This window comes from Leptopilina heterotoma, unplaced genomic scaffold (genome assembly GCF_015476425.1).
Source record: "Leptopilina heterotoma isolate Lh14 unplaced genomic scaffold, ASM1547642v1 Lhet_36, whole genome shotgun sequence".
NCBI classification, from domain to species: Eukaryota; Metazoa; Arthropoda; class Insecta; order Hymenoptera; family Figitidae; genus Leptopilina; species Leptopilina heterotoma.
This window is the reverse complement of record NW_025111040.1, coordinates 1513712-1538211: the sequence shown is the minus strand read 5'-3', so window position 1 is coordinate 1538211 and position 24500 is coordinate 1513712. Positions and strand designations below refer to the sequence as shown.

Genomic DNA, 24500 nt, shown 5'->3' with positions numbered 1-24500 from the left:
AAAAAATTTATAAATAATTGAATTCCTGTAAAAATTTTTATTATTTATGAAAATAATTGAATGTTTGTATAGAATTTTATTCAAATTTTTTTTAATAATGGAATTCTTTTGGAAAATTTTATTGAAATAGTAGATATTGAAAATCATTGAATTTTAGAAAACTTTTGAAAATAATTGAAATTTTGATAAGAATTTGATTAAAATTTTGTAAAATAATTGAATATCAGAGAAGAATTTTATTATATTTATAAAGAAAATTGAAATTTTGACGAGAATTTTTTTAAATTTTTGAACACAATTGAATTTAGTAACTATGTTACAAAGTTAGTTAGTAAGTTAGTAACTAAGTTAGTAACTAACTTACTATTCTGCCTGGAGAAGCTATAAATTCGTTGAATTTTTAAAAAATCGTGGACTTTGGTGTTTTATTTAAAGTAAAATTTCATTCACAGTTAAAAATAACACCAAAATAGATTATTTTAATCCTTTCTGGTGTTAATTTAATCCTAGGGGAATTAAACTGTTGCAGATTATTTTAATCCATTCTGGTGTTATTTTAACACCTCACGTTTTACTGTGGATAGGGGAAAGAAGTAAAAAATAAGGGAAAAAGGGGAAATATTAATAAAAAAAAGGAGAATAGGGGAAACACTGTGAAGCCTGTAAATTGCAAAATTGGGAAAAAACTGCAACTTTCTAGGTGCATTCTGTAAAAAGTTGATAAATAACAACAATAATTTGTTTAAACAAATAAAAAATCGATTGCAATTTTTTTGTTTCTTTTACAGAATTCTCGATACTTTATTAAAGTTTCGCAAAAATAAAACTTTTGAATAAAACAATTACTTCTGTCAAATATTAATCGTTCTTTCTAAACTTGAAAAAATTTTTGTTTTTCAATTTACGAGATATTTCTATGAGGGGATTCAAGTTTATAGGAAGTAGTAAACTGGGGTGGAAGGCTCTTTGTTTCCAGTTGTCCTAACTCGGTGTTCGTGTATCGTTTTAGTGGTGGAAACATTGATGGGAAGAGATGTGACTTTTGAATTGTTTGATGGTAGTTGGATATGACATGAAAATCGAACGGATTTGAATGGATATCAACGTGAAACGTTTGTGATGTGAGCTTGCCAAAGCACATTTGGAATTTAACACGCGTTCCTGTTGACGTGCACTTTCTAATTAAACAGTGTGTGCACGTCTGATCTGGAATCCCAAGACCGAGTTGTGGGGAGAGCATCGATTACTCAGCCAATTTGCGTCCTGCCTTCTGAGTACTTCAAGCTATGACCAATTTCGAGGATTCTCTCTCCCATGTAGCTTAACATTTCTATGATGAGAGTCATTGAGCTTTGGAGGACATTAATTAGAAAAGTATTGTTTTGCTTCAACAGGGTTGCCACAGAATTCTTTCAAAGAATTGCGTTAACATTTTATAAAGAATACTTCATTGAATGATTTATAAGTAATAACTTTATAGCAGTTCTTCAATAGAATTAAGTTATTTAAAATAAATTATTGTCAGAAATGGAAAAAACAGTCGTTTTTGAGGGAGAATTTGTTTTCGACAAAATTATAGAATGGAATCGTTTTTGAAAAGTAAAGTTATATATAGGTAGGGAAAAGCATATCATGGAAAATGAAAAACGCTTCTAGTCTGGGGCCACTCTTTTGTTGGGTGAAAAAGGAGAATTCAGAAGATTTTCAGCTAGCAAAGAATGTCCTTTCCTCTTGGATGGTGTTTGATTCTTGGAATAATCCTCTTTGTACATAGTACAGTCGTCTGTCGTTTCTCAAGCGACAGTCGATACGGAAAAGAGGTTCTTTATACTCTCTCTCTCTGTTCCCCCTTTTTCGTGACATGAAACGAAATCTTTTTGAACCAATCGTCCAGTGTGACACGCTTCAAAGACGATATCGTCAGGAAACATTGGAACGAATTTCCTCCTGAAAATCTATAAACTAGGGTGCCCGCAGTTGGAACGTGTCAAAGTGGGCGGCAGAGTGGCATTCGCGTTGCGTACTCTAGAACTCTTAACTCAGTTCCAAGTTCGGCTTGAAAAGCTCAAGTTTCCATCGCCCTTCAGCGGCCATCGCACTTTAAAGAGAACTAGACTTGAGGAAGGAATGAGAGAAAAAGAGAAAAGTTAAAAGAGGGAATGACTAGTGCCACCCATCCTACTTTCTCTCTCTCTCTCTCTCTCTCTCTTTTAAAAGGAAACCATGTTTCCACCGACTGGCTGCTTCCGCTTCTCTTGTCATTTACGGCACTCGTTGCTTCGACGATTCAAATTTTAATTCAATTACCTCAACGCACACCTGCCTCTAGTTTGTACCTACTGGTACTTCTCTTTCTACGGCAATTCTTGCCAAAGACCCCCCTCCTCTTCTTCCATAATCACCTTAATACAGAAACGTCTCAACGTCAAGTACTACAATTTTCTTCAATAACTTTTCAGTACGTCTGAAATATTAAGAGAGAATTCAGAATTTTCATTTCTCCCTCGATTCAAGAGATGAAAACATGTTTTTCATACTATCGGCTCAAACTATCATTTTTTCATATGAGAGAAAAGATAAGATAATTATAACATAATAATATAATATACAATCTATCTAAAGATAACAAAAACAAAAGTATAAATAAAAAACAACTTCAGAGTGTGAGGGACAGAAAAAGTGAACGAATGAAAGAACATTCAAATTATTACAGTTAATTGAAAAAATAAATTAAATATTAAAAATAAATAGGTACTCAAATGGTGTTTAATAGGTTGAAAAATATTTACTGAAAAGAACGCACTGTTCTCGAGTGCATTCTTCCCAAGTGTTTGACTAGCAGCTGACCCCGGGGGCTGAATTTGAATTTTGCGCAAACCACGTTTTTCTTCATAAAGGGGGTCAACGTTAAGACAACAGCCTTAATAGTTGTGACAATGATAAAGGGACAAGTGGGGGTTGATGGTCTCCAAAGTCTTTTATGTCGTGCTTTAGAAAACAATAGTCGAACGAGTACCAGCGATAGACCATGCTAAGGGCTTGAAGGGTGTTAAGGACTCCGGTAAGAAGTTTAATGGGGGTGAGGTGGGGAGTCCAAACCAGGAGAAGGCATAGATTTCGTATAGCCTCGGGTTCAGTTTTAACGACGTACTCGGACATACTACTTTTTACTGCCTGCGCAGCGTTTCTCTTCTTCTACTTTTTCTCGCCTCCCACCTTTCGCAAACTCTCATTTTCTTCATAATTCCATACCATTTTTTTTAATATTTCATTATTTTTATCTATAATTGCATAATAACTTTTTTTTACACCGCACACCATGTTTATGATGAAAATAATTTTTATACCATTTTTTTAAATTAAGTGATGTAAAATTATGTTTCTTTTTGTTCATAAAATCTCATACTGTGAATAAATTAAAGGAATAATAAACCAGACAGCATGTAAGCTTACCAAGCTTGCAATACAAGCTTGCGGCAAGCTTGTCTCAGATAGCAAAATGTACACTTAGCAAGCTCTTCGTGAAAGGTTCCTGCAATCTTATAAGTAAAGTATTTTTGAAGAGCACACAAATAATGAAGCTAAATGCCATAAAAAAGAAGGAAAAATGATGAATTTTAAGAAATTCGGTTTTTTGAATTTTTGCTAATTTTCCATAATTTTGGATTTTTTACCAAAGAGTCGAGACTATTAAATAAGTAAAGTATTTTCCAAAAGCACAAAAATAATGAAGCTAAATGCCATAAAAAAGAAGGAAAAATGTTGAATTTTAAGAAATTCGGTTTTTTGAAATTTTGATAATTTTCGATAATTTTAGATTTTTTACCAAAAGGTGGAGATTATTAAATAAGTAAAGTATTTTCCAAAAGCACAAAAATAATGAAGCTAAATGCCATAAAAAAGAAGGAAAAATGTTGAATTTTAAGAAATTCGGTTTTTTGAAATTTTGATAATTTTCGATAATTTTAGATTTTTTACCAAAAGGTGGAGATTATTAAATAAGTAAAGTATTTTCCAAAAGCACAAAAATAATGAAGCTAAATGCCATAAAAAAGAAGGAAAAATGTTGAATTTTAAGAAATTCGGTTTTTTGAATTTTTGCTAATTTTCCATAATTTTGGATTTTTTACTAAAGGGTGGAGATTATTAAATAAGTAAAGTATTTTTGAAGAGCACAAAAATAATGAAGCTTAATGCCATAAAAAAGAAGGAATAATGTTGAATTTTAAAAAATTCGGTTTTTTGAAATTTTGATAATTTTCGATAATTTTAGATTTTTTGAAATTTTGATAATTTTCGATAATTTTAGATTTTTTACCAAAGGGTGGAGATTATTAAATAAGTAAAGTATTTTTAAAGAGCACAAAAATAATGAAGCTTAATTTTTTATAAATAAAAAAGACATGGAGTGGAAAGGTCGAATGTATCGAAAAGTATCGAAGTAAAGAATGGGCAATGAGAATGTAAAATCTTAATAGAAGGGTGTTTTCAAAATTATTTGGACAAGTGAAGGTGGCGCTGCAGTCGAATGTTATTTAAAAAGAGCGCGAATATTTAAATTTTATTTTTGTTAAGACTCATAATAAATCTTATTTTGCATTGTCAAAAAAAACGTCAACATTTTAAATATAAATATAAACAAATTATTAACTTAAAGAATTTGAATATTATAATTAATATTACTATTAATAAAATAATGGACTTGGATAATGGACATATAAAAATTACACCGTAGACGGCCGCTTGCGGCCGTCGGAGGAGCTAGTGATATAAAAGAGAAGAAAAAAATGTTAAATTTTAAGAAATTCGGTTTTTCGAATTTTTGATAATTTTTTATTTTTTGCTAAAGGGTGGAGACTATTTAAATAGTAATAGTAATCTTAAAGAAGAAGTTTTCTAAAAATTATTAAAAATAATTGATTTGAAAATGAACTTTATTTAAAAATTGTACAAAATAATAATTGAATTGAATTGATGAAAATAATTTTGAAGAAGTTACAGTAACAATATTCTAATAATATAAAATATTTAAATAATTGAATTTTGAAAAGGTTTCAAATTATAATCTTTGAATGTTCTCTCATGAAATTATTTGAAGTTTTTATTTTCTAATATATATTTGATTGAAGAATTTCCTAATAATCGATGAAATTTCGTAAAATTGAAGTGTAAAAAAGAAAGATTTAAAAATTTTCAAAGAAATTTTTCAAAAAGAAGTTATTGATGTTTTTAAATAATTTTACTTTTAAAGAAAGTTGTAAATAAATGTAATAGAACATTTTTTCGACTACCTATCTAATAATTTTGAGAGTGAATCAGAATATTCTTCAAGGTCAGGGAAAAAGTTAAAATTTTGTCTGGAAATCAGGGGAAATTCAGGGAAAAACAAAATTAAATTTTTGTTACAACCTTGAATTAATTTCCACGAAAGGGCAATGAAATATTAATTGAAACACGTAGAAATAAAATAAATTTAAATCGTAATATCGAATAGTGTCGAACTGCAATCAGATTTTCATTTATTTTCCTCAGGTTTTGCCGTGAAATCTGAATTTAATTATGACCCTTCACGTTGCCGCTTTTTTCTCATTCGTTTCGTGACGTGTTCTATCTTGCTCGCGCATCAGAAGAAGTAGTTTGTTCCTCTCATTTTCAAGATAACTCGTGAGATGGATTCACAAGCAGGCCCATCTTTCTCTATAGACTCTTCTTTTTTTTAACTTCATCGATCTCTTTAAATGAACAGATTTTTCTATTTGTTTAGTGATTTTTACATCTTTTTCTTTTACATCAATATTTCTCTTTATTTTTTTCACAAGTATATAGTGTCAACATTATGGCTATCACGTGACTTGGCCGTCACATGCTGTTAATGTTCTTTCTTCATTTTCCTATTGTGCTTTGTATGCTAAATAATTTTCTTCTCTGCTTCATTTGAATTCCTACACTATTAAATATTTTAGGCAAATTGTGTTATTTTCATTTTTCATTTGAAAAAATAAAAAAGTTAACGACGAAATGAACATAAAACTACTGCAGTGGAAAGAAATTAATGTGGATCAAATAAAATTCATTCCAATTAAATGATTTAATCCAAGAAAAGAAATACTTGAAAGAGCTAAAAATTACACTGTATCAGAGAAATTTCTAATTTTTGTACAACTTTCGCAAATTTTCCGCAACTATTTCCGAGATGATTTGATAAAGTGGTCTGACTAACATTAATCATTGAGAGATGATTTTGCTTTCTTTTTTTGTCACGTGAAAATAAAAAGAATGTGAGCAAAGAAAGAGAAGCTGAGCGTCTTTTAAAGTATTCGTGATGAAAGTGATGGCTTTCGTAATGAAGTTTTTGATTCAAGGATTCTCCCTTGGGGACGTGTAAACACGAAGAAACATAATCGTTTCTTGACCAGGGCGTGGAACTCGTTATCTGTCCCCTATTTAGATAGTGTCCTTCGTCCCTTTGCCAGGTTGGAATATAATGATAACAATACCCGCGAAAACCCCCAAGAGTCTGGCGACATTAAAGACCAGCGAGTATGTGATTTGTCTTGGGGTGCATTTTAACGCAAGCTTATCTTTCTTCACATCTTTTCTTTTAAACGTCTTTGAACATTTTTGCATAAATTTACAGGACAATGGATTTTTCTTTACAAGAGAAAGTTATTTTCAATTAAGGAAAATTCTTATTTTGAAATTGCTGTTTAGATAGTGATCTTTTAATAAAGCGAATCTACTAATAAGTGAAATTTTACTGATTGAAATCGCAAATATATAGTCACAATGTTAGTAAAAAAAAAATTAAAAGTATCAAGTCATTGCCCACTGTTATTAATTGGTTAGGAAAAGTCAGGGATTTGAAAATTCAGAATTTTTCTTTCTTTCTCATCCACGAATTCTAAAACAAAACTTTCAATTTTTTCTGATTCTGCCAATAATTTCTTTTTTAATAATACTTAATTCTTTAAGAACTTTCATAAAATTATTACTTATAAATCATTTAATGAATAATTTTACTTAAACAATTTTTATTTTTATTAATTTTTAAAAATTTTATTCTTTTTCCAGTCCATTTTTTAAATCCCCAGATTTTTTCCTGGCCTGAGGCAACCTGGATAAACTTATAATGATGAATTTAATATTTTTGTGTTTATAAAGTTAAATTTTTAATTGGGATGATTCTCCACAAAGTGGAAACTTTTGTCAATGGTAAATTATTTTTAAATTATTTTTTTTGAAAATTTCCTATGTAGATCTTTTTAATAAAGCTTGAAAATAATTATTTTGTTGATATTTTAACTTAATTTTTTTCTAATCGTATATAAACAATTTCGAAGCAGATTTGGAAATAATTTTTAAAATTATTAAATATTATTTAATAATTATTAAATATTATTTAATAATTATTAAATACTTTTGAATTAATCAAAAGTGACCACTGAGTGAAAAATCACCCATTAATTTTAATTTAAAATTTACAATTAATAAACATAAATGAAAGTATAATACATATAGAACTTTTATTTCAATTGAAAATATTTCATACCTTAAAAATATTAAATCAATGCAGACTGAAGAAACGCTGATATTTAAAAAAAAACACTTTAAACATCACACAGAACACACGTTTAAAAAAAAACGTTAAATCAAGAAATAAATTTCGAATTCTAAATATTCAAACACTAATGATTAATGAAAGAACAATTTCACAATGAAAGAAAAAATAATTTACATTTTTAATAGAAGATTAAACATTTTAGAACAGAAGACTAGAAAACACGTGCACCATCGAAATTTAGACGCGCATTTGGAATAATAAATGTACAAACAAGTCTAAACACGTCAAACCACGAATTGAAACTAATATACATATAGAGAAGAAGTTTGCATCAAATTTTCCTATTATACTGTCTCTCCGACCGCATTGATCCATGATAAACACACCCCTTTGTTATTGTCTGAATTGTAAACAAACTGCTCGAAATACCCAAATTCAATTAATTAACTTGCGATGCATTTTTAATAAATTTTCTACAAACTAACTTTCAAAAACGTTTATGATTTCAAATTCCTACTTTGAAAAATAAAAATTCTATTTAATTTCATTTTTTTTTCAATTTATATAGGGTAAGTGCGGGTATAGTCGGACAGTACTAGTAGTCGGACACTTTCGTGTTTTTTGTCAAATAAATAATAATGCATTGTGATAATTACTTTAAAAAGTATACTAGACGAATGTGTGAAGTTTATATTTTATTAAAATAGTGTTATTTTCGAAAATAATTAAACAAGAAATATTTTATTTAATGTTTTAAAAATCATGGTGTCCGACTATAGATACAACCATTTTCGAGTAGCGCGATGAGTGGCACAAAGTTTTGTTGATAATTAATCATAAATATTAAAACTTATAGGGTTTAAATATTATATTAATAACTTCTAATTTGCTTTAATTCCATTTTCCAGCAGATAGCAATTAAAAAATTATCTGTTTTACTTTATAAATCCAAAATATCTGACAGATGTCCGACTATAGAAACAAGGGGAAAAAGTGTCCGACTACTAAAGCATTCGTAATTTTTTATTAAAATGTTTATATTTTATTAAATACTCAACTATTTGTAACAAATTTATATGATTTTTAATCCTGAAGAACTCCTTTAATTAATAATGTGCTTATAAACACAGTAGATATTTGCTATTTCAAGAAAAAAAGCATAATTTAAGATTGTATCCTTAAGTGTCCGACTACTAGTGCATTTACCCTATTTAAATCATAAATAAGATTTATTTGTAATAAATACAAATAGAAATATTTGTAGAAAATATTTTACAATTATTCTCGGCTGTAAGAATTAAAAATTTTGCAATATTTTGTCTATTAGTTATGTAAGTAACATATAGCACAGTGGTTAGTGTACTAGCTTTTAAAGAGAATTAGTCACAGGTTCAATTCCCCTCAAGGGAGAATTTTTCCACTTTCTTTACATCCAGAAAAAATCATTATTTGACTCAGAGTCTACTAAATTTAATATTTCTTTTAAATTTTATTTGGTACGTATTTAAATAATTAAGTATAAAACTTTGAGACAAAAATACTTTTATTTGACTCAAAGAAATAATACTTAGTTTAAATAAAACATTTTTCTGGTTCTTATTAATTATCTCTTTTTAATTTTTTTAATTTTTAATTACATATCTCTTTTTAAATTTTTAGAAAACTAATTAAATACTTTAATTTTTAAACAGTAACATTTTTAATTATTAAAATATTCGAACAATAAAAATTTATTTTTCGAAAACAAACTAAAAAAAATAAGTAATAAATAAACATTTAGTCATTTATTGTTAATATTGCCCTGACAACAAAATGATTATTATATCATTTTAAATGTACAAAAGTACCTAATAATTATTTATCAAGAAACTTTTTTTTATCAAACAATGTAAGACAATAAAACTATATGCGTTTGAAGAAAACATAATATTTAATTTCAGCAATATAAAATACATTTTAAATATGAATTATAGTATTTATAACAATAAGCTATAATTAAATTTAATGCCAATGTATTCATAAATTATAATTACATATTCCTGCCCTTATTATTAATATATTTAACTAACATGAATTCTACTCTGTTCCAAATTATTGCTAAATTATATTGCTAACGTATTATTTTCTAAAGTGATAAGAAAAAATATTAACAAATTTATTATCTTTACAATATTGTTTCGTAAAAAAAATATTCACGTGTAAAAAAACCACCAGCGATAAAAATTTAAACATTACAATTACTTTGTTAGTAAGTTTGCGGAAAAAAAAGTTTTTTGATATCAAAAGTCCAGTTATATTTTTTTATTATAACACGTAACGACCAGAAAAATGTTGAAATTCATAATATATTTATTTTTACTTTTTAATATTGGCACAAATGTAATGATATTAAATTAGATTTAATTATTTAATTTGATTGAATAAGTGTTAATAATATCATTTATTTTTTTTACATTGTACTTTCAGCAACTTCTGTTAATAGAACAATAGTTCTGTATAATGGTGACTTTTTGATGAACATCATAACAAAACAGATGTGAAATTATCAAAAGAGGGAAATAATAATAATAATAATAATAATAATAATAATAATAATAATAATAAATATTTTAAGTAGTAAATAATTAATAACAATTAAAAAAATTACTCAAATAATCGATTATAATCGATTAATTATTTGAGTCAACTAATTTTTTTTGCAGTGTAGATAATAAGAAAAGAAATAAAATAAAGTTCACTTAAAAAATAAGCAATTATTGTGTAAAGAATTAAAAAACATTGTTTATAATTTTTACAACGTTTCACAGATTTATGTAAATTACTTCTTTGCAAATTCTGGAATACGCGAAGTTGTAACCGTCGAAAATGCATGTGCAAACAAAAAAATGGCAGTTTACAGCACTTTCTTCAAATTTTAATTTTAAAAGGGTATGCAAACACTTTCAAGTGTCCAATTAAAAAGGTAAGGTGCAAATATTAATTCATACTTTAGTATGCTCTGAGTCAAATATTGTACTTTTTTTTTTTTTTTTTTTTGTAAAAATTGAAAAAAAAATTAATTTTGGAATCGTGTTTAGGAATTCTTATAAAAAAAATGTCATGACTAATTAGCAAAAATATTGTACTCCTTGCAGGGAACAACGGCTACGTTTGCAATGCCATTAGTTTATTCGTATTTGACTACAAATCATGCATGTGGGCCATTTTATGCAATGTACAATATTTTCAAATTAAATCCAAAAAAGCCTGAGATTACGCCAGCACTTTTTGTCGCTGCATTTACGGGACACATATCCGGTCCTGAATGTCATCCTGATGTTAAATTCAACCAAATGAATTAATAAAGTTATACAATAATCTTCAAATTTAATTTAATAAATAATTCACAATGTAATAATAAACAGTAGTAAATAATAGTAAATAATAATAAATAATGATAAATAACATTAAATATAATAAATCATTTCGATAATAAAGTTATATTTAAGTTGACTTTACATAAATTTCTATTTCTATTCCTATTCACATTTATTAAATACATAAATATATTTTGAAATTTAATTTTAATTCATAATTTATTTTTATATACACTAAGAAAAAATTCTTTTTTATTTAATTCTTTTTAATATAAAAATAAGTAGCAAACCAAAAAAAAAAATTTCAATTAAACGTATTTTATAATTGAATTAAACGTAATTCTTATTCAAATATGCAGACACTTTAATATGTCCAATTAAACCGTTAAAATTTCAAGTATTTCTACACTGATTTGTCTATTATAAACAATTATCAGGGTTGACACAAAAATTTAATTTTGTTTTTTAGAAATTTTAATACATTTTTTTGCAAAAATTTAAATATTTTTGTTAAATAATAAAAAACTTTGCAGAAATTCAGTTATTGTAAAAAATCTTAATTAAATTCTTGGCAAGTATTCAATTATTTTCATAAATATCAAAATTTATACAGAAATTTAAATATTTTCAGAAGTTTTAATAACACTTGTTCGTAGGAATTCAATTATTTTTAATACAATTTTAATTGAATTCCATGAAAGAAATTACAAATTTTTTAATACAATAATTGTATTTTTGCAATGAATTTTATTATTTGTGATATAATTGAATTTTCTGGCAGAATTTTATAAAAATGTTGTTAAATAATTGAATTCTGGTGAAAAATTATATTATTTGTGAAAATTATTAAATTTTTGCAAAAAATTTTATATTGCTTAAAATTTTACATAATTTATGACATTAACTATTAGTCTTTTTAGGAATTAATAAATTAAAACTGCATTTAAAATAATAAAATTTTTATAAAGAATTTTATTCAAACTTTTGAAAGTAATTGCAATTTTTAGAGAAGTTTTATTAAAATTGTATTCCGAATAATTATATTTTTGCAAAGAATTTTATCATTGATGAAAATAATTGAATCCCTGAAAAAATCTATTATTTATCAAAAGAATGGAATTATTACGAAGAAATTTATAAAAAATTTGTAAATAATTGAATTCCTGCGATATTTTTATTATTTATGAAAATAATGAAATGTTTGCGTTGAATTTTATTAAAATTTTGTTTAAATATTTGAACTCTTTTGGAAAATTTTATTAAAATAGTAGATACCTATTGAAAATCATTGAATTAAATAAAAAAAGTTGTCAGTCAAAATTGAACTACATCAATGAGCCAATTACAGGAAATTAAAATTTTTACTTGATTGTAACACGTGGAATATTGCTCATATTTTAATTACAGTCACAGAAAATATTCAAATACAATTCTTTTACACGTAAACATTAAACGATAAGAATTTAAACATTTAGATTACAAAAACACTATAAATTTAGGAAAAAAAGCAACTTTAAAAGAAAATAGTTTGAAAATTACAGAAAATATTAAAACACCTATACCAAACAAAAATGTCGAAAATCATATGTTTTTTAATGATTCTCGCTTTTGGTACAACTGTAAGTATTTTACTTCTAAATATTCATATTTTTGAAAATCGAAGAATTTTTCAAATACTACAAAAATTCTATTTCAGGTAGTGAACTCTCTGCTTTTTAAAAAACGTATGGCAAATCGAACCCTAACTTTATATAACAGTGATTTTTTGATGAACAATATTACAACAGGTGTGAAATTATCAAAAGTTGGTAATGATTTAAAATTTCTCTGGACCGAAGAATTCAACAATAAAAATAATTCCTTCAAAGTAAGTACATAAATATATACACTACCGTCGGGAATTATCGGTACGGCTGCACGCGCACAGCCCAAAAACATTCCAATCTTTAAATCACGATTTTTTTGTAAATACAAATGTCAGAAAATTAACAAATATACCATTCGAAAGATTATTAAATTCTACGATTAATTGTACATAACTGAAAATTTTAATAATTTATACAAAGCTTGCAGAAATCTACAAATTTGACAAAAAAAATTTTTAAATAAAATTTTTTTAGAAATTATTTCAACCCCTGCACATTTTTTAAAAATTGTAGGAAAATTTTGAAACTTACATAGGTGTAATCATTCAAGTCTCATCTTTAATTTAAGACTAAAAAAATTCAAAAATCTTATTGGGTTCGTGAAATATCGTTATAAACGTACGAACATGTTTTTTGACAAATGCATTGAATTAGTTGATTTTGAACAGTTTTTGACTGAAAATGCTCGGCCGTTTATAATGATATCTCGCTAACCGATTAAGATTTTTGAATTTTTTTGGTCTTAAATTAAAGATGACACTTGAATGATCACACCTATGTAAGTTTTAAATTTTTTCTACAATTTTTTAAAAATATGCAGGGGTTGAAAAAATTTCCACAAAAATTTTATTTTTTAATTTTTTTTGTCAAATTTGTCAATTGTTGTAATCTTTGTATAAATTATTAAAATTTTCAGTTATGTACCATTAATCGTAAAATTTAATAATCTTTCGAATGGTATATTTGTTAATTTTCTGACATTTGTATTTACAAAAAAATCGTGATTTAAAGATTGGAATGTTTTTGGGCTGTGCGCGAGCAGCCGTACCGATAATTCCCGACGGTAGTGTATTTTTAGTATTTTTAGTCCCATTCGTATTTATTAAATACCTAAACTTATTTTCAAATTTTAATTCATAATTAATTTTTATATAGGTTTATGTAAATTTCTTCTTTGCAAATTCTGGAATTCGACAGATAGTAACTCTTGATAATGCGTGTGGCACTTACAAAAATGGCACTATAGAATACTTTCTTCAAAAATTGGTTTTAGGGGGATTTGCAAACACTTTAAAATGTCCAATTAAACCGGTAAATTTTCAATTATTTCTACATGAAGAAAAAAGAGCTGATTTATTAAAAATTAAATAAAAATTATCAGAAATTACTATTTATTAGTAAAATTTACTAATTCAAAAGCAAAAAGTCAGTCACTAATTCAAATTAGTCAACATTTTTACTAATTCAAATTTAGAGAGTAATAATATTTAATTTAATTAAAATATTTTATTTGCAGGGTGCAACAGCCACTTTTAAAGCTCCACTAAAATTTTCGTTTCTAACACCAATTTTTGCATGTGGCCCTACTTATGCAATGTACAATGTTTTTAAATTGAATCCAAAGAAGCCTGAGATTACCCCAGCACTTTTTATTGCTACATTCACAGGACACGTCACTGGTCCCAACTGTTATCCCGAAGCAAAATTTAATCAATTACGTTAATAATTACAGATACTTTAATTGTATATTTCAAAATAATTTATTTAACAATAATAAACTTTAAATTAAAATCCTCTCTCTTAATTAATCCGAATAAGTGGAAATCATTTTCACTAATTACTATACAACCACTGATGGTATTAAACGACTGTTTTTTCATCAGTCGCATTCACTGCGATTCGCAGATTTACAGTTGTATAGAATAAAAAAAAATGAAATAAAAAAAAAACAGGACATTTTCATGAAACAATAAATATAAAAAAATAATTGAAATTTAATGGAAAAATGGACACATTAAAAATGGAGGCAGAAATGTAATAATTTTATAAAAATTTAACTCAATTCACAGTACAATAATTTTTAAAAGCGAAAAAAATTTTTCTGAATATTCCATACATTATTGAAAATAATTTTTCGGGTGCAAAGAATTAAACATTCATTCATTCTATACTTGTTTACACATTTATAACAAAAAACATTAAGTTTTTAGCATTTATTCTATTTTCAAAATATGTAAAAGAAAATTATGTTTTAAGTTAATTTAATTCTAAAAATGTTATTTTCTTGAGGCATACTAATATCATTTAACTTTGCATTGCCTAACCTTGTCAATTCAATACAAAGTATTTTTGTATTTATTATAAAGCGTAACAGTTTAGCAACTTAAATAAATGTCCAAAGTTTAAAATTCCATATATTGGTATTAGTTCAATACTATAAAAGAGGACAAAAATTATCTTACGCAATTATCATAATGCTCAATTGATATTAAAAATAAAACAAATTATTGTTGCAAGTTTATTTAAAATGATAAGAAATTATAAAATGTATTATATACGTTTCTTTACAATTTAGTTGAAAAACTTTACAAAACTTAATAGGTAGTGGAATTTAACGATCACTCCGAGGCAAGAAAATTAAAATAAAAGAAAATAAATTTTGTTTACGTTTACGTTCTGTTTAAAAAAATTACTTTACTACAAAAATGTTCAAATTCTATCTACTATTTGCACTCGCTGCTTCTACATATGTAAATATTTTTTATATTATAATTAATAATTATTATTAGTTACGTTTAATTAAATTTAAATATTATTAAAAATAGGAATTTTTACTATTTTTAATTAAAATTTTCATTAATTATGCTTAGTATTTAGAACTTAAATTTTTTTTACTACAGTTCTATACCTCTATAGAAATTTAGTAAAACTTTGATAATTTTCATTAATTTTTTATTATAGTAAAAAATGCATATTATAATAATAATTAATATTATTATTAATAAATATAATTTTTCACTAAAGTTAAAAATTAATGAATAATTAGGAGAAATTTTTACGAATTTAAATTAATAAACGAATTTAGTTCGGAATTTAGTCAGTTTCAAACTGGAAATAATTATTTCAAACTGGAAATAATTATAAATTTAAAAATTTATTCAAATCTGGAGAGTAGAAATAAATTGTTTTTAGAGCGATTATAAATTATATTTCAGGCATATGTTCGGTACGTCGAACTACCTGAGGGACATGCAATACAAGGGACAAACTCTTCTGGATTAATTATAAGACTAAAAAGTACCTATCTCGAAGTTGAATGGTTAGAAGACTTTGGTTATGAAAATTCATTGAAAGTAAGTGAATTTCTATTTATTAATTTTTTTCTCTCCTTGTAAAAAAAAATTTTATTCTAAGTTTTACATTTACATTTCCAAGAATTTCCCATCAATGTTCCAAAGTAAAAACCTTGAAGGGTTTTCAAATTTGTACGAAAAGCTTATCGCAAACTTTGAATAATAATCTTTCGTGCTATCAAAGAGGAAAAAAAAAATTTTACTCTCTATGTATTCATTTTAAAAATATTTAGGCAAAAATAACGATTTGTGTTCTAGGTTTATTTCAATTACATTTTTGAAGAAACTGGCGAACGTGAAATTGTTGAACTTCAAAACTTGTGCGGTAAATACAAGGAAGGCTCTATAGCCGATTCCCTTAAGAACTTTATTTTGGCTAAACTGGGAAACACCAATAAATGTCCAATAAAAAAGGTAATAATAGAAGAATACCACAAGTTCCTAGGGGCAAATACCCTTCAATTAAAGGATTAATTATTTCATTAACATTTAATTATTAATTGGAAATCATTAATTATTAATAATAATTATATTCTATTATTAATAATTATAATTACTGTTAATACAAATAGGAATTCTGTTATTTTTAGGGTACAGTAAACGTCACATTTCCAGTGATATTTACCTATAATACAACATCAAAAGGTTGTGGACCTGCTTTTGGATTCTACAATATTTTCCGAAATAATAAAACAGATTCTAAAAGAACACCTTTACAAATGGGTTTAACATTTAGAGGTGTCGTATACGGCAAAGACTGTTGATCATAAAATTGATAGACAATAAATAAATTATTGTACAACACCATTTTTTAATTACTTTCATGAATTTTGTGACAAATATGTTTCATAATTTACATTCGAAATTTAAATTCTTTTTGATAAAAGTATTTTTCTATTCAAGCTTATTTATTTTTAGGACTTTAGAATTTTTCACTAGAAGCTTAAAGCGAATTCAGTGAAATATCTTGTTACGCTATCACAATTTTTTTAATGATATCAAATTTAAAAAGTAGTTTTCAATACATTTATGTAATACTTAAATTTAAATAAAATAATATTCATATACGTGTGCTTCATACACACGAAATAGTAAAAAAACAAACTTTATTTATCAGTATTTTATAGTTAAATAACATGTTTAGAGAATGTTAATAAAAAACAAGTTAGTAGTCTACTAAAACTTTATTTTAAAATGATAAGAAATGTTTTTAGTGTATATTATGCACGTTTCGAAGGTGCATAATTTACTTTAAAACTTTACGAAACTTCAACACTTTGAAAATGATAAAATTCATATTTATGTTACTTGCCTTCGCTGCTGTTGTCAATGTAAGAATTTTTGATACTTTCATTTATTATTATTAATATTATTATATTGCGAAAAATATCGAAATAGGAAATGAGCATTGCCTCTATTTCCAAAGTAAATTTTACAAATTTTAATTTCAATTTTCTTATTTGGAAATGGTAAAAATTTACTCATCCGAAAGTAATAAAAGTTCCTGTATTCTTTTCTCCGTGTAAAAATTTTCTACAATAATTTTGTAACTATATTTTAGGCATATGAACGTCATGTCAACCTACCTGAAGGTGATATAATTCAAGGGAAAAATTCGTCGGGAGTAATTATAAGAAAGAAAAAAACTCATGTAGAAGTTGAATGGTTAGAAGACTTTAATTATGAAAATTCATTAAAAGTGAGTAAATTTCTGAAAAATAACTTTTCATCCTCAGAGTATTTCCAATTAAATTAAATTAAATCGAAAATTAAAAATAAAATTAAATTGTACGAATAATTATAGGTATAATTTATATATTCTAGATTTATTTCAATTATGTTATGGAAAACACTGGTTTACGTGAAATTGTCGAACTTGATAATTTATGCGGTAAATATAAACGTGGCACATTAGACAATTCTGTTAAGAAATTTATATTATCAAAACTCGGAATCACCAGCAAATGTCCAATAAAAAAGGTATATTATACATATACACTACCGTCGGGAATTATCGGTACGGCTGCTCGCGCACAGTCCAAAAACATTCCAATCTTTAAATCACGATTTTTTGTAAATACAAATGTCAGAAAATTAACAAATATACCATTCAAAAGATTATTAAATTCTACGATTAATAATACATAACTTAAAATTTTTATAATTTATACAAAGATTACAACAATTGACAAATTTGACAAAAAAAATTAAAAAATAAAATTTTTGTGGAAATTTTTTCAACCCCTGCATATTTTTAAAAAATTGTAGAAAAAATTTAAAACTTTTGCATAGGTGTGATCATTCAAGTGTCATCTTTAATTTAAGACCAAAAAAATTCAAAAATCTTAATCGGTTAGCGAGATATCATTATAAACGGCCGAGCATTTTCAGTCATTTTCTACAATTTTTAAAAAATATGCAGGAGTTGAAAAAATTTTCACAAAAATTTTATTTTTTAAATTTTTTTGTCAAATTTGTCGATTGCTGCAATCTTTGTATAAATTATTAAAATATTCAGTTATGTATCATTAATCGTAGAATTTAATAATCTTTCGAATGGTATATTTGTTAATTTTCTGACATTTGTATTTACAAAAAAATCGTGATCTAAAGATTGGTATGTTTTTTGGCTGTGCGCGTGCAGCCGTACCGATAATTCCTGACGGTAGTGTAGAAAAATATTGGAGAGAATTTTAAATACCTGCGAATTAATATACTCAAAAAATAAAATTTTTCATTACTTCTTAATTTTAATTTATATTAAAAAAATGTACAATTTTTAGGGTGTGAAAAAAATCACATTTCCCATCAAGTTTGACTATCAGACAGAAACTAAAGAATGTGGACCCGTTTATGGACTTTTTAATATATTAAGAAATAATAAAGAAGATCCTAATACGACACCCTTACTAATTGTCTGAACCGCGTAAACGTCAAATGTTTAAAATAATTATTGTTAAAATTTTCTTCTTATTATAATGTCAAATTTAAAAAAAAAATCCACTTTTTTTTGCTATACAAACATTACATTTTTTAAATCATGTTATAAAAGTTTAGAATGCATATGTTCCAGATAAAATTTATTTTTATATTATCATTATTATTAACTTAAATTCATACTAACTAAGAATATCATCACTGTCTACAACACTAATTTTCCTTCGAATTTTTATAGAATATATACAAATTTAAAAGATATAATTTAATGTATACGTCCAATTTTATCGAATATTAAATCTATATGTTAACAATAATGCTCATTCAATTGCGACTTGAAACAAATTATTACTGGAAGATAAATTATTTATATTTTCAAATACCAATCAACGATTTATTTATGTTCTTTATATATTTATATATATTTGTAAGGTCCAAGTTACAGTGCAGTAGTTGTAACAGAGGTGACTCAGATAGTCAAATGTGTATCTGTTGAAATAAAGGTTCAACATGGAGGAACGTGTTACATAGAAGTTGAAGTGAGCAGAAATAATGGATCTTACTACCTGATATCAAGGACACTCATCTGGAAGATCATGGGAATAGAAGTTAAGTGTAACTTATACCATCATACCACAAAATCATCGAAAAATACTACAAAATCCTAACTTCATTTGTGGAAATACAAACACCTGCTGTACTTGTACCAGCATCATCAAATACTTTGGAATATATTAACCGGTAATTTATATTCCAAAGAGAAGTTTAAATTTTTGCGGGAATAAATGAAGTTTCTCGTAAAACAACCGTCTATACTCAACGACTCGGCCAAATCAATGAGAGGACAACCAGTACTATCTTCAAGTGAAGGCGTTATAGGACCCTTTTCAACAAAGAAGTAGTCGAGAAATTGCAGAAAATTCCTGGGATGAGCTGTGGCATGCATTCCCTATTTGTGAGCACAGTCAATGCAGAAGTTGAACCAGTTTTTATCGTCTCTTAATATATTAAAATGATAGAAAACTCCACAATCTATAGATGTCCGATGAACAAATTAGGAGCCATCTGTAGTTCTACAACCCATCATTCAGTGCGACTGATGTCAACCACCAAATTTTAATCAAGAACGTCAACAACAATCGTATCAACAAGATCAAACTAAAACTACACTATACTCTATATTATCACACCTACTTCAGAGAAAACTACATCTATTGAAGTCAAATATTCCAAAGGATTCTTCAACCTTTTTTTATACGATACCATTTGTCTGCAAGTGTCAGTTCTCAAACAACGAAACCTAAACTGGGATACCTAATAATCAAAATATTAAAACATATGTACATTCTGTGGTCGCTTCTCCGATATCACTTTGTTACTATCTATAAGCAACCATTTAACTATGGGGGTGTGACGTCAGAATTAATTTTCTTCCTCCTAAATTTTTTTTTTCTTATTATTTTAATTTCTCTTTCTCGTTTGATAAACTTGAAAAAAAGTTTAGAGAGTTTAAAATTTGTTTCTGAAAATAACAAATATTGATTTCTCTCGAAGAAAGAATTTTTGTCAAATATCATATTAAGATTTTCAAAGAGAAAAATCAATATTTGTTAGCAAATAGATTTAAAAATGCGTTACTTATTTGGAAACCATAGAGCGATCTCATAGTAGAAAAATCTGGACCCTTCAGTCTAAATTTGCGTGGACAGATCCCGGCGCAAGATAATGATCGGTTGACGGCAAAGCGGGAAAAACCCAAAATTCGCCTGTTTAATGACTTTCTCTTATTTTTGTAAAAATTATGTTAAAATTGAATTTTGTCTTTTTCTTGTTTTTGCAACAATTATTAATTTATTGCATGAGGAAAATATTAATTTTTAAACCAATTTTTTTATTATTATTTACTCTTTATGCGATTTCATTTATTTAATAGGATTTGAATTTTCTTTTAATTTATCTTTCTCTCTCTTACTCATAAGTACCAAACGATCAATTAAATTTATAAACATTTAAATAATTGAAATTTCTTTCTTTATTAACAATAAAGTTTAAAATTTGATTAAACAATCGTTATCTTTAATAAATATATTCAATAAAATATTAATTCTATTCATGATTTCTATTCGTGTGTAAAATAAATTCTAAAATAAATTAGAAATTACTAATTAGTAAAATTCAATTATTTAATTGTTTAAATAATATATTATTAAAAATTTAGAACTTTAATAATCCTTTGACTAATTTCAACATGGCAAAATAATAAAATTGTTTAAATTAATGATAAATGCTAATTTACTAAATTTTGTAAAAATAAAATGTTTAATACTAATACTCTACAAAATTAAGATTTAAACAATTTTAATTTAAAATGATGAAATTAAATTAGTTCTAATAATTCACAAAATTTCAAATTTAGTTACTAAAATTAGTAATATACAAATATTCGATCATTTTTAATAATAAATAATAATTGTAATCAAAATTGGAAATTACTCTATATTTTAAGGTTTATTGTAAACAACTTAAATTAACTAATTTCAGATTCTTTGTTAAAAATCGTACTAATTTTTATATAAGATTTTTATTCGATTTAATTGTAAAAATCTTTGATAATTTCTCAAAAAAGGTTGAATTTTTAAAACTTTGAATTTTACGGAAAACCTAACAGTATCTCCATCTTTTGGAAAAACTCTCAAGTTTTATCCCACTCTAAAGATTTTCAAATTCAAACGCCCACATGAAAATTTGGCAACTTTCGGAGGGACGAAACTAAGGGTCCCAATCATAAGACCCTCGATAATGAGATTTTACGCCTTCTTCTTTTTCTATTCGACAAAACTGAATTTTGCCATGCCCATACTCCTCCACTAGAAAATTTTTTAGAGGGGACAAAAGTATAAAAATTGGAATTTTGGCAAAAATCTGGACTTCACTTCTCTACACTTCTTCATTTTTCTTCTTCTTCTTCTTCATTTCTTTTTCAATACACACATTCACATTTCAACTTTGAATTTTTAAGTTTCAACTGTCCTAACTTCTTCAAATTACTACAAGTTTTAATAAGTTTTTCAAAGTTTTACAAATTTTAAAAAAAGTCAAACAAGTTTTTGACAAGTTTTAATAAGTTTTTCAAAGTTTTACAAATTTTAAAAAGTTTAACAAGTTTTTGACAAGTTTTAACAAGTTTTTCAAAGTTTTACAAATTTTAAAAAGTCATTTTTACATGACAAGTTTTTGACAAGTTTTAACAAGTTTTTCAAAGTTTTACAAATTTTAAAAAGTCATTTTTACATGACAAGTTTTTGACAAGTTTTAAAAAGTCAAACAAGTTTTCTACAAGTTCAACAAGTTTTAAAAAGTTTTCAACAAGTTTTTCAAAGTTCAACAAGTTAAAAAAAAAGGTTAAACAAGTTTTGACAAATTTTACAAAGTCAAAAATACTTTAAAAATTTCTACAATCTACAAAAAAATCTTGAGGAGAAATTATCAAAGATTGAACGACGAAATATATTGCTGCCTATTCTGTTTGCCGAAATATTCAAATTACAACAATAAAAGTAAGTTTAATGAATAAATGTTATAAAATTAATTAATTCGTTTACATTCATTCATTTTCTTTTTTTATCACAAGTTTACTTTCTTCTACTCTTTACATTTTTTTCGTCTGAAATAGAAACTTGTACAACCGAGTTTCATGATGACACTTGAATTTTTGAATAGGGAAAACGCGCGGTATTGATATGTATAGTTGCTAACCTTATTTTATTAAGCGCGTAGGCTATACATTTTCAATTCTCTTTTCGTTAACTTCTTTTCTTCCTTCCTTAATACATACGTTTTACACTAATTTTAAGACAATTTAATCTATCAAAATAAGATCAAAAGATTCCCGAACTATTAGACTTTATTGTCTAGGTTCAAACAATATGTTAATATTTTATTATTAACAACTTTTAAATTATGTTATATCTTCGGACGTAACACAGTAGTATTTTTGGGGTTATTTTTATTTTATGAAAATACTCTTTTTTAAGAAAATCTATATTAATAAAATCAGACTTCTGTCTGTACATTGCTCCAATCTTGAAAATTCTTATATATTTTTTCTTCTTGAGACATGAGAATTCGAAAAATGTAAAAAAAAAAATGTCTGTCTGTCTGTCTATCTGTCTGTCTGTCTGTCTGTCCTTCTGTCTGTCTGTCTGTCTGTATGCAAAACTTTGTTCGCGCATCACTTGAAAACGGTTCAACCGATTGAAGTGAAACTTGGCAGTCTATTAGGTATTAACGTAACTTAAAATCATAGCCTTATCCGATTAAAAAATATTAACTTAAACGAAAGTTACGACATTTTTTCAAAAAATTCGAAAAATCAAAAAAATGAAAAATTTTTATTTTTTATAAAATGGATGAAAAACTATCCTTAACTAACTTTTTAGATAAATACAACCCATTTCTATACTAAAATTTCAAAAAAAGACGTATTTTGAAATTTTTTTCGATTTTTCTGATCAAATTTTTTCTACAAAAATGATGATTTTTGATTTTTAAACAAGCTTTTTATGGAAAGTTATTAAACTTTTTTATTTAAAGACCAGTATTTAAAGCAAGAAATTTGCCTCATTTGACCAAAAAAATTGTTTCAATATTCAGTTTTTAAAATCAAGAAAGTTATACAGAAGTTAACAAAAAAATGTTCATATAAATTAAATGTATCACTGCTACTCAAAGGGTTAAATATTAATTAATTCTTGCATTAAGTTGGTATTGATATTTTCTAATTAATTAATTAATTTGTTTTCTTGGTAATTTTAATTTCAATTTTATTATAAAAATAGAAAAAAATAGGAATTTTAAATATAAAATTTAAAAGTTTAAATATTTTTACCCATAAAAATTGAAAATATTAATATCTAATTTTTTTGATTTTACCTACTTATTACTTCTAAATAAGATGTTTTTTGTTTTTACAAATTATGATCCAAGATAATTTAGTAATACTGAAATAAAAATGTTTCATATTTTTTATCGAATTTAATTAACAAGAATTTTTTTTTAGTTTTACAAAGCTCCTAGAGAATAATCCCGAGTAGAAATTTTGACAGGGGCCTGGCCGGGTCCAGACAGGGGTGAAACAGGGAACCCGCCCAGCGCCATGACGAAAAGCCCGATTGGACTAGCTACCAGGCCGGGGCCCGGTCGGGTTCCCGGTTTCATGCGGGGTCAGGGCCCTGTTAGGGCAATTTCTGCACGGGATTTAAAAACTTGCCAAAAACAACCAATAGTGGTCACCTCCACGTGGTGCTTCTCGGAAAAAAGATAATAAATGGTTTTTTATAAGCTCCAAATGCGAAATTCTAAGACTGCAAAACGGGCCCGTCAGCACTGAAAAAATTACATTCTAATTTTAAGAAAAACTTCTTAAATATGCGCCAAGAATATTCCCCACTTAAATTAAGTAGGAAATATTCTTACAATACTAATTTTCTTCTTATTGTAAGAATATTTCCCACATAATCTAAGTGGGGAATATAAGAATATTAAGATTTTAATATTAAGATTTTCTTAAAATTAAAATGTAATTTTTTCAGTGAATGTCTGCAGAAAACTGGCAAAAACTACTGGACCTATACTGGCATTCAAAACG

General features: G+C 26.0%; 3 protein-coding genes across 3 annotated transcripts in view; 2 read left to right on the top strand and 1 right to left on the bottom strand.

Moving 5' to 3' along the window:
- Nucleotides 1-24500, bottom strand: part of LOC122505580 (Down syndrome cell adhesion molecule-like protein Dscam2) — a 359000-nt gene that overhangs the window by 255629 nt on the left and 78871 nt on the right. The gene's annotated exons all lie outside the window — the stretch shown is intronic.
- On the top strand, nt 15149-16898 carry LOC122505591. Its single transcript, XM_043617321.1, has 4 exons — nt 15149-15313; nt 15779-15916; nt 16175-16330; nt 16507-16898. Exons 1-4 carry the CDS (start codon nt 15269-15271, stop codon nt 16678-16680), a joined length of 513 nt encoding a protein of 170 aa, XP_043473256.1. The 5' UTR covers nt 15149-15268; the 3' UTR covers nt 16681-16898.
- Nucleotides 17148-20725, top strand: LOC122505593. Its single transcript, XM_043617323.1, has 4 exons — nt 17148-17247; nt 17478-17615; nt 17741-17896; nt 18700-20725. Exons 1-4 carry the CDS (start codon nt 17200-17202, stop codon nt 18835-18837), a joined length of 480 nt encoding a protein of 159 aa, XP_043473258.1. The 5' UTR covers nt 17148-17199; the 3' UTR covers nt 18838-20725.

Bases quoted from the DNA above. Each gene is read 5' to 3' on its own strand.
- LOC122505593 (XM_043617323.1), top strand. From the start codon at position 17,200: ATGATAAAATTCATATTTATGTTACTTGCCTTCGCTGCTGTTGTCAAT. The intron at 17,616-17,740 runs GTGAGTAAATTT...TATATATTCTAG, and splicing joins ATTATGAAAATTCATTAAAA to ATTTATTTCAATTATGTTAT. The intron at 17,897-18,699 runs GTATATTATACA...TACAATTTTTAG, and splicing joins GCAAATGTCCAATAAAAAAG to GGTGTGAAAAAAATCACATT.
- LOC122505591 (XM_043617321.1), top strand. From the start codon at position 15,269: ATGTTCAAATTCTATCTACTATTTGCACTCGCTGCTTCTACATAT. The intron at 15,314-15,778 runs GTAAATATTTTT...ATTATATTTCAG, and splicing joins CACTCGCTGCTTCTACATAT to GCATATGTTCGGTACGTCGA. The intron at 16,331-16,506 runs GTAATAATAGAA...TGTTATTTTTAG, and splicing joins ATAAATGTCCAATAAAAAAG to GGTACAGTAAACGTCACATT.